At 49.3% G+C, this 10,184-nt stretch overlaps 1 protein-coding gene across 1 annotated transcript; it reads right to left on the bottom strand.

Moving 5' to 3' along the window:
- Nucleotides 1–3,008: 3,008 nt before the first annotated feature.
- On the bottom strand, nt 3,009–3,524 carry CCR75_007747 (uncharacterized protein; the record flags this gene model as incomplete). The annotated part of the gene is made up of 3 exons (XM_067965805.1): nt 3,009–3,054; nt 3,081–3,375; nt 3,434–3,524. 3 exons carry the CDS (start codon nt 3,522–3,524, stop codon nt 3,009–3,011), a joined length of 432 nt encoding a protein of 143 aa, XP_067815954.1.
- Nucleotides 3,525–10,184: the final 6,660 nt, after the last annotated feature.

Genomic DNA, 10,184 nt, shown 5'->3' with positions numbered 1-10,184 from the left:
GTACTGGAGCTGCTCCGAGTACATGCGATCGTACGGGAAGATCACTTCCAGCCCATCGATGTCGACTTTCATTGCGGAGAGGAGAAAATGGCATGATGTGAGCCACATTAAACATCCGAGTATGAGATGACTTTATAGTTCCAGCTCGGACGATGAGTCACGGGTCAGTACTTGACCCCACGACGTCCGTGAAAGACGCGGTGACACCACGCAAGAGCCACTCGGGTCCACGTAAACGTCGCCCAAAGAAGAAATTGACGTCGCGCAGGTCGTCTTCCGATTGCTTCTCCCCGCTTCAAGACGCCCCAGGTCTTCGCGTCACGGCAGTGCCGTTTCGACCGCTTCTAGGTCTCAATCGTAACAGGCAATCGATCGTTTCTCCGTTGCATTCCCCGTCTGATGCGAATGCGCTCTTGTATACTCAAGTTTCGTCTTCCTACGACTCGCTCGTTCCTCCGACACCATCACAATTCGTTCGAAATCCAATGCTCAGTCCGGAAGAAGATGCTGTAATGCTTGGAGAACAAGAGCAACAAGCCATGGAACGGGCTTATTGGACCCAATGGGTCATAGAAGCGGCCGAGAACGAGCGAGCTCGCCGTCTGAACGTATTGAAACAGCTTCAATGTGAAGAAGAAGAGGAAATTCAACGCAGACGTCAATGGGCGATTGCAACGATTGAGAAGGAACAAGCGGCAATGATGCGAGAAATGTTTCTGGATAATATGAAAAATACGCAATGGTTTCAATCGACGATTTCGAGGTTTTCGGAAGATTACGAAGTGGTGTGCCCCAATAGTTGGTTCGGATGCACGTATAGCTGCATGTTAAAAGACTTGGAGTCGCATTTAAAGCGCTGTGTCTATCGACAGGTGCCGGATACGTTGGACCACGTGGTCGAAGATACTATGACGGATTTCTACTCGTACGACGTCGTTTGTCCTAATGCTGTCCTCGGGTGCAAAGAAATCTGTGCTCGTGAGAATTTAGCTGCTCATTTGGCCACGTGTCCAGTCAATGGCATGTCACGGGAGAAAGAGTGGGAAGAGCGATTAGAGTGGCGTCGTAATGTCATACAAGCGACGGAATTGGAGCGAGCAAGACGGATGGATGAGGACCGAGGGGCGACAAATGGGGCTTTGTCGTTTGGGAATTTGCAACGATTGTATGAAGAGCAGACGGCAAGAATGCAAGTGGTATTACATCAAGAGATTGCAGAGTTTTATACGTATCATAAGCGCGTGGCGCGAGAGAAACGGGTATGGATGCAACAGGCTATTGCCATGGTGAGTACGGAAATTCAAGTGGTATGGAACCAATGCGTGCAAGTGGAAGGGTACGGATCGTTTGCGACGAGGTTACACGGGGAAGCAAGCGACGTGGATCTCGTCGTATTTGGCGCGACAGAAGAATTTCAATTGACGAGTCAACAATGCGTCAAGACACTTGCAGATCATTTGCACGACTTAAAGGCATTTGTCGATGTGTGTGCCATCACACGAGCGTCGATTCCATTGTTAAAGGTCGTGGTTATCGTCACACTTCATGAAAAGAGCGACAGCAAGCGCTGTGAGCTACGAGTTCCCGTTGACATTACGTTCGATCAGCCTTATGGTATTCCTCATAACGGCGTCGCAAGTGTCACGTTGATACAAGGCTTGACAAGCGCATTTTACGGATTACGAGAGCTTGCACTGGTTTTGAAACATTTTCTCGTCGAGCGAGGACTGAATGACCCGTACGTCGGTGGCTTGTCATCGTACGGCTTGTTACTTATGGTTGTCTACGTGCTTCAAGAACAAGGGACTTTAATCTCCACGGTTGATAGACAGCAACGCATGCATGACGCTGGCGATGATGACGACGTTGACGACTTTCAAGCAGCACTGCCAGCTGCTCGTACGCACTGGAATTCACGGTATGAAGCGCAGCGTCTTAAGGGAGAACTCATAGCAAAGGAAATTGTAAAACAATGTGCCCGAAAGCAGCAACCTGCGCGACCGAAGCGTGTTGTGGTAGGTTCGGCCACTGGATCGGACCAAGGACACGAAAAAAAACCATATTTATTGGGCAAGCTCTTGATGGATTTCTTGCAGTTCTATGGCAATGACTTTCGGCAGCACGTGGATCAAATTGCAGTCGTGTCGTGGGGGGAACCGGCTGTCGAGACGTCTCGGGTCATGGCTTGTGCGACGTCCCCACTAAGACGCTCTCCATCGAACAGGCATTCCTCGCCCAGTGGCAGCTTTAAATGCTCGCCATTGATGCTCATGCCACCTGTATCTCACGACGGATTGCTTATAATTCAGGACCCGCTACAGCCTGATAATAACGTCGGCAAATCATGTTACCGCGTTAGTCAAGTTTTCCGAGACTTTTCCGAATTTTTAAGCTTTGTGATGGCTTTGATTGTACGAGGAAGTGAAATGACCATGAGCGAAACGAAAAAAAGTGGCAAATATGCGTCACCCGTGGTCTCAGCGTCTGTTAATACGCAAGAGCCAATGTGTCGCATTTTAAAGTCAGTGTTTGCCATGAAGATCCGAGACAACCGCCTATAGCGGTTTGGTTGATTTTGTTTTAGCGGTAAAGCTTGGACAACACCTTGGTCTGATTCGTGCCAGCTGCCTCCTGTTAATCTTAACTACTGCTGCAACTGCCAAGCAATCATTTCGCCAGCCTTAAGAGGCACAACTTGTCCTTGGTCGAAGGGATAACTCGCTGGGATCTGCCACTTGTGCTTTTTCAAGACAGTCTGGCCGTTTGTATTGCGCTTCAATCCGTAAAAGTCTGCGCCATTCTCGCACGCAAATGCACGGAAAAACGCGAGCTTGTTGATCGATTCAAAAGCTTCGGCATAGAGCTCGAGCGCCGCGTGCGCCGAGTAGATGCCCGCACAGCCACATCCGGATTCTTTCCTCGATGCGACGTGCGGGGCACTGTCTGTTCCAAGAAAGAACTTTGGATTTCCCGAGGCAATTGCTTGCAGCAGCGCTTGACGATGCGTCTCACGCTTGAGTACAGGCAGGCAGTACTTGTGCGGACGCAACCCTCCTTGAAAAATGGCGTTTCGATTATACAACAAGTGCTGTGGTGTGATCGTGGCTGCAACGTTGGGAGGGGCTTGTAGCACGAAATTGACTGCTTCCTTGGTGGTTATATGCTCCATGACGATCTTGAGTAGTGGGAACCTATTGACGAGGGGCTTTAGGATTTGCTCAATGAACGTCGCTTCTCTATCAAATAGATCGACGGATGGGTCGGTCACTTCCCCGTGGACTAGCAACGGCATTTTAACTTCAGCCATGACCTCTAGAGCCGGGTAGATATTGTCCATGCGAGTGACGCCAGATTCCGAGTTGGTCGTAGCCCCAGCTATGATATATGATAGAATTAGAGTGAGGGTACGCGTATTTTTTGGTAGAAGACGCACCGGGGTACAGTTTAACAGCAAAGATTTGCTTTGTTGCGGCGGCCCGACGGATCTCATCGGCGGTTGTCCCATCCGTCATGTAGAGCGTCATGAGTGGCGTAAAACTCGTAGACTCGTAGGATCGCGCTTTTCCTGGGGTACGTGGTACATGATGCGTTCCCGATAGGACAGTGCTTGCTCGGTCGTGGTCACGGGGGGCACGAGGTTGGGCATGACGATGCATCGTGCGAATTGAGATGCCACGTGCGGCACGGTGCAGCTTAGCGCACCGTCGCCGTCGCGCAAGTGATGATGAAAATCGTCTGGGCGCGCATTTGTCCACTTAATCTCAGTCGAAAACGCCATGGCTACAATCGAGGCTGCTTTTCTTGAGGTGGAGGATTGAGTTGACGCCAACCACATCGGCAAGTTGCCCTAGTGTTTCACTGTCCCCGTTAAGTATACTCGGTGTACTTCAGGGATGGTCAATTACTTAAATTAAGTAATTAGACCACCATTCGGGTGTAATTCACATTTTTGAAAAACCCTTGTGTATGTGATGCAAATAGGTGCATTCACATTAGGAAGGATGACGGCGTTACGCAAGTTAACTAGAAAGTTACGCTCGCAATACATATTAGTTTTATCAACAGAGATGACATTTTTGATCGGTAAAAATAGGTATTTATGTTAATGCGATGAAATATAAATCAGTCTAAAAACTACTTCCTACTTGGTAAGTGCGCCGCCAGATATAAATCTGGCAGCCAAAATCTATTATTTTAATGAGCTAGGGTTAAGTTTTTTTAGATTTAAATAATTAAATAAAGTTCAGATCCCCTTATGATTAAGTGCCTTCCTAAGGCTTGCGTATTGATCTGTAAGAGATAGAAGCCTTTCTGAGGTATATCCTCTTGGGCACTAGTTGCCACTTGGTTCTACGAACCCCTGAATCCCTTGAACTAGGATTCCTTAAGCTTTGATAGCTTGTACGAACGGCATGGCCCATCGCGACAGGCTCTTTCAAAAAAAGGGTCGTCGACGATGGAAGAGGCAATCCAAATTGCCTTAGTTGAGGAGCAATCCTATAACAGTGCCTCGGCGACAGCTTGGTATAAGCCGTCGGCCGAGAGGACAGATGCCACTCCTATGGAGTTGGGCAATGCAGACGTGGTCTGTTTTAAATGCGGCAAGCGCGGCCATATGATGGCTCGCTGCTATGCCAGGGTCCCTGCTGGGGCAAACATGCCCAACAAGAGGACTCCCTTCCCAAAGGGCGATGGCAAGAACCAGCGTGCGAGACGCATGAGTTCTGCCTCGACCACTGAGGGGTCGGGAAATGCAGGAGCGCAGTAGGGGGGACTGACGCGGACTCTGAAGCTATCCTAAGTTCTGAGTTGTCGAACAAATGGGTAGCATAGTCCCTGAGGTCTCGAAATTTCGGACCCCAACCCTGCTGGTCTATAGCGCTCAAGAAAGAGGCTATGACCAGGCGATGACCCTCCTAGTGGATTTGGGTGCATCACGAAATTTTGTGAAATTTGCGGCTCGTAGAAAGAGACCGGCGATGTTTGAGTCGCTTTGCCAGGATGGCAAGCGAGAAGAGGCGACCGTTCGTTTAGCGAACGGCGCGCCCGTTAAGTCTGAGGGAGTTCAGGTAGAACTCGCCTTCAGCTCTAATGAATGCTCTTGTAAAGAGAAGTCCCAGCGCTAGGTATGGAGAGTCCGTATGACCTCATCATAGGCATGCCATGGTTGGCAAAGTACCAACCATGGATAGACTGGCGTACACGCATAGGTGCGAAATCCACGCAGGAGACCGGAAAGGATGTGCTCCTGAGAGAGGCGTATGCAACTGACGTCGTGTCGAACACAGTTGAGGGTGGGTTGACGGGATGTCAAACGTCACCAATTCCTACCCAGCTCGTGAAGACTGAGGTAGTGAAAAGGACAATGACAGTAGTCATGCGTCCCAAAGTCCTGCACAGACCCGAGAGCATGTGGCAGTAGACAGCGAGCTGACAGGGAGTCATGCGTCGCATGAACCAGCACAGTGCCTAAAGCCTGGTGCGGTTGGAAGGGGCGCGTTAGCCAGGAGAGCAACGGCACCCACTTCCCAGTCAAGTCGTGGTGACTCGAAGAACGAGTACCCGACAGATTAAGACGATCAAAAGCACGTCTAAACAAAAGACCTATGAATCAATTCCGATTAAAGAGGACGGGCCTTCCAACCAGGTGTTCGAGGCCGTCAAAGACAAAATTGCGGAGACATCCTCAGTCGAGGTACTCCGCAAGTCTTTAAATCTGCCGAGAAAATAGTAAATCTCCCGGAGAAGTCGTAAGATCTATTCCTTGCCGAACTAAAGGAAGAAAACATCCACGAAATAGTCACACCAGTTCCAAAAGACAACTTGGTGGACTGTTGCTCGTCGTCCCAATGGACGAGAGCGTCCAAGAAACAGACATGAAGAAACGGCTCGCTGCTCAAGGCTGGAATGTCTTGAGAGACAGTCCGTTCTTTGAGGTTCTGTGGAAACATCGCGATGTGTTTTTAGAAGAAGTACCGAGCCGCCTACAATCAGATAGGAGCATCGGGCACGAAATTGAATTGAAACCTGGCACCTAGTATTTTGTGACCAGGCAATGGCTGTTGCCGAAAAAACCAAGTCGATTATATCGATGAGTTCTTCGACAAGCGAGCCGAGGCGGGACATGTGCGTGAGAGCAAATCGCCTCAGTGTAGCCCGGCCTTTTTTGTGTGCGTAAAGCCACAGGTGGATGGCGCGTGGTTCATGCTTACAATAAGCTGAACACGGCGACCATACCGGCGCAAACGACAACCCCACGAAAAGACGCATTGTTGAGCTCCATAGGAAAGTCAACTATCTTTCTCGCGTTGGATTGTAAGGATGGCTACTATTAGGTACTCATGAGAGACCGATGTAGCCAAAACTGCTGTAAGCCCCCTAAGCGGTATGCTATGGATATGGCTTGTGATGCCCCAGGTTTGAAAAACGCACCAGCGACATTCAGCCGAGTGGCTCACGTGATGCGTCAGCACCGTGCATACGCGCCCCATTACTCTGACGATGTATTCGTTCATATTAGGGCCGAGGACGGGCTGAGCGCAATAGAGTCGCACAAGCGTCATTTAGACGCTATGTTGCAGACTTTAAAGGACGCCCAATTGTACGTCAACTTGCAAAAGTGCGTCATAGCGGTCCCTGAGATACCTGTACTGGGCTGCACCGTTGGTACACATGGTGTACGAGCAGACCCAGACGAGGTAAAATCAGTGAAGGAATGGCCAATCCCACGGCATGTGAAGGATTTGCGCCAATTCCTAGGGCTCGCTAATTACTTGCATAAGTATAGCAAGAATTACGCTGAGCAAACTTAACTATTATCTGATCTCCTTAAAAAGGACACAGAATGGGTTTTGTTAAAATAATTAGAAGATGCGTTCACATCAGTGAAGCAGTCTCTTGTGGAGGCACCGGTCTTGGCATTGCCAGACGCGGATAAGCCCTTTCGCTTCGTCTGCGATGCAAGTAATTTTGAAGTTCACAGTGCTAGGAATGGAGAGTCCGTATGACCTCATCCTAGGCATGCCATGGTTGGCAAAGTACCAACCATGGATAGACTGGCGTACACGCACAGTTGCGAACTCTACGCAGGACACCGGAAAGGATGTGCTCCTGCGAGAGGCGTATGCAACTGATGTCGTGTCGAACACAGTTCAGGGTGCATTGACGGGATGTCAAACGTCACCAATTCCTACCCAGCTCGTGGAGACTGGGGTAGTGAAAAGGGCAATGACAAGTAGTCATGTGTCCCATAGTCCTGCACAGAGCCGAGAGCCTGTGGCAGTAGACGGCGAGCTGACAGGAAAATATATTTATCAAACAATTAATTTATAACTATTATATATTTAAAATAAATAAATAAAATAATGCCATTATTCAAGCGTCGCATGAACAGGCACAATGCCTAGATCCTGGTGCGGTTGGAAGGTGTGCGTTAGCTAGTAGAGCAACGGAACCTGCTTCCCAGTCAAAGGTCGTGGTAACTCGAATAACGAGTACCCGACAGATTCAGACGATTAAAGGCACGTCAAAGCAAGTGACCTTTGGATCAGTTCCTATTAAAGAGGATGGGCCTTCCATCGAGGTGTTCGAGGCCGTCAAAGACGTAATTGCGGAGACATCCTGAGTTGAGGTGCTTCGCAAGTCTTTAAATCTACCGAGGAGATAGTAGATCTCCCGGAGATGTCGTAAGATCTGTTCCTTGCCGAATTAAAGGAAGAAAATATCCACAAAATAGTCACACCAGTTCCAGAAGAGAACTGTTGCTCGTCGTCCACAATTGACGAGAGCGTCCTAGAAACGGACATGAAGAAACGATTTGCTGCTCAAGGCTGGGATGCCTTGAGAGACAGTCAGCTCTTTGAGGTTCTGTGGAATTATCGCGATGTATTTTCAGAAGAAGTGCCGAGCCGCCTACAATCAGATAGGGGCCTCGGGCACGAAATTGGATGTAAACCTGGCACCAAGTATTGTGTGACCAGGCAATGACCGTTGCCGAAAGAACAAGTCGAATATATCGATGAGTTCTTCGACAAGCGAGCTAAGGCGGGACATGTGCGTGAGAGCAAATCGCCTCACTGCAGCCCGACCTTTTGTGTGCGTAAAGCCACAGGTGGATGACGCGTGGTTCAAGCTTATAATAAGCTGAACACGGCGACCATACCGGCGCAAACGCCAATCCCACGAAAAGACGTATTGTTGAACTCCATGGGAAAGTCAACTATCTTTTTCGCGTTGGATTGTAAGGATGGCTACTATCAGTTACTCATGAGAAAGTCCGATGTAGCCAAAACTGCTGTAAGCATCCTAAGCGGTATGCTCTGGGAGTGGCTTGTGATGCCCCAGGTTTGAAAAACGCACCAGCGACATTCAACCGAGTGGCTCACGTGATGCGTCAGCACCGTGCACACGCGCCCCATTACTTTGACGATGTATTCGTGCATATTAGGGCCGAGGACGGGCTGAGCGCAAGAGAGTCGCACAAGCGTCATTTAGACGCTGTGTTGCAAACTTTAAAAGAAGCCCAACTATACGTCAGCTAGCAAAAGTGCGTCAATGGGTCCCTGAGATATCTGTACTGGGCTGCACCGTTGGTACACATGATGGTGTACGAGCAGACTCAGACAAGGTAAAATCAGTAAAGGCCATCCCACGGCATGTGAAGGATCTGCGCCAATTCCTAGGGCTCGCTGATTACTTGCATAAGTATATCAAGAATTATGCTGAGCAAACAAAACATTATCTTACCTCCTTAAAAAAGGACGCAGAAGGGGTTTGGTTAAAAGAACAATATGATGCGTTCACACCAGTGAAGCAATCTCTTGTTTCGTCCACCAAAGTGATCCAACAACAGGCGACAGTGCTCGTTCTGACTGTAGCTATCTTTTATTTCAGAGGCTAATGAGCTCGTCACGTGGTATGCATTCATGGCTGCCAACGTTGACGGCTGAAATTGTGCTTTACCACTAGACAAATTATCCTGGTGTCAACCCTCGAAGTCTGCCAATGCCAAGACCGGTGCCTCTCGATCTCAGGCAAGGAGGCAGCTCTCTTGTTCCTGGATCATGTATACCGACTACATGAGATGCTCGAGTCCATAGTATCTTTCCGGGATCCACATTTTACGTCTGGTTTCTGGCGACATGTGTTTGAGCTGCTAGGTAGCTCCACATGTCGACCGCAGATCACCCCCAGACAAATGGCCAAACCGACGTGCCATTCGGGTCGGGCAGATGTCTTAAAGACGATAGCAACTCCCAAAAACTGGAGCAAACAATTGCCTTTTGTGGAGTTCGCTATAAAAAACAGTGTCCACGCCAGTACGGGTGAGGCACCGTTTTATAGTAACGGACTGCGCCATCCACGGACGCCAGTCTTGTTTGCGCGCAGCCCGAGTCTTAGTGGGGGAGGACCCCTCACTATGCTCGGTGCTAAAGAGGGTTATAATTTCGTCAATATGACGATGACACGCAAGGGTATCATCTCACGACAAAAACTTGCCCTAGTGACCCTGCCAATTTAGCAGCGGTCAAAAAAACTACGTCCTATGCCCGATCTCTCGGCGGTATCAAAGGCGAGTTTGATGCTAAAAGCGTGAGCGAGGCTTAACACTTCGTGGATGAGCGAGTAGCCATCACACGAAAAGTCCGTGACGCGATGGCAAGCGCACAGGACAAGCAAAAAGAATATGCGGACCGAAATGGTCGCAAAAATAATAGACGCTTTAGTGTGGGTCAAAAAGTTCTATTAAGTACTACTATCCTACCTAAAACTGCAATTTCTGCTGAACCTGGAGGTACTACGAAATTGTTGCCGCATTTCGTTGGGCCCTTTACGGTGGTAAAAGAGATTTGAGACCTAAATTATATGCTCGTATCTCCCGTATATGAAGACGCATCCCGTATCTTACGTGGGTCGTCTGAAACGGTATGTAGACCGAAATGAAGTCACATACCCCCCATCCGTCTAAGGAGACCGATGGTGACGCCGACTGTGAGTCGAGCGTCGTCAGGGTGAGGGGGCGGTGAAGGTGAAAAACTTTTAATCGATCGACTCCTCCCACCACGAAGAGGACTCGGAGAGCGAGGGACATCACGCGAGTAACGCGGGTCCCTCAGCATTGTCTTCTTCAGAAGGTCCAAGCGAGTCTTCAGGCGTTCATAACCCTGACGAGCCTTCGCTTGGAC

Source organism: Bremia lactucae, linkage group LG7 (assembly GCF_004359215.1).
Source record: "Bremia lactucae strain SF5 linkage group LG7, whole genome shotgun sequence".
NCBI lineage: Eukaryota > Oomycota > Peronosporomycetes > Peronosporales > Peronosporaceae > Bremia > Bremia lactucae.
Note: the sequence above shows the minus strand (reverse complement) of the source record. Positions and strands in the feature narration are given on the sequence as shown.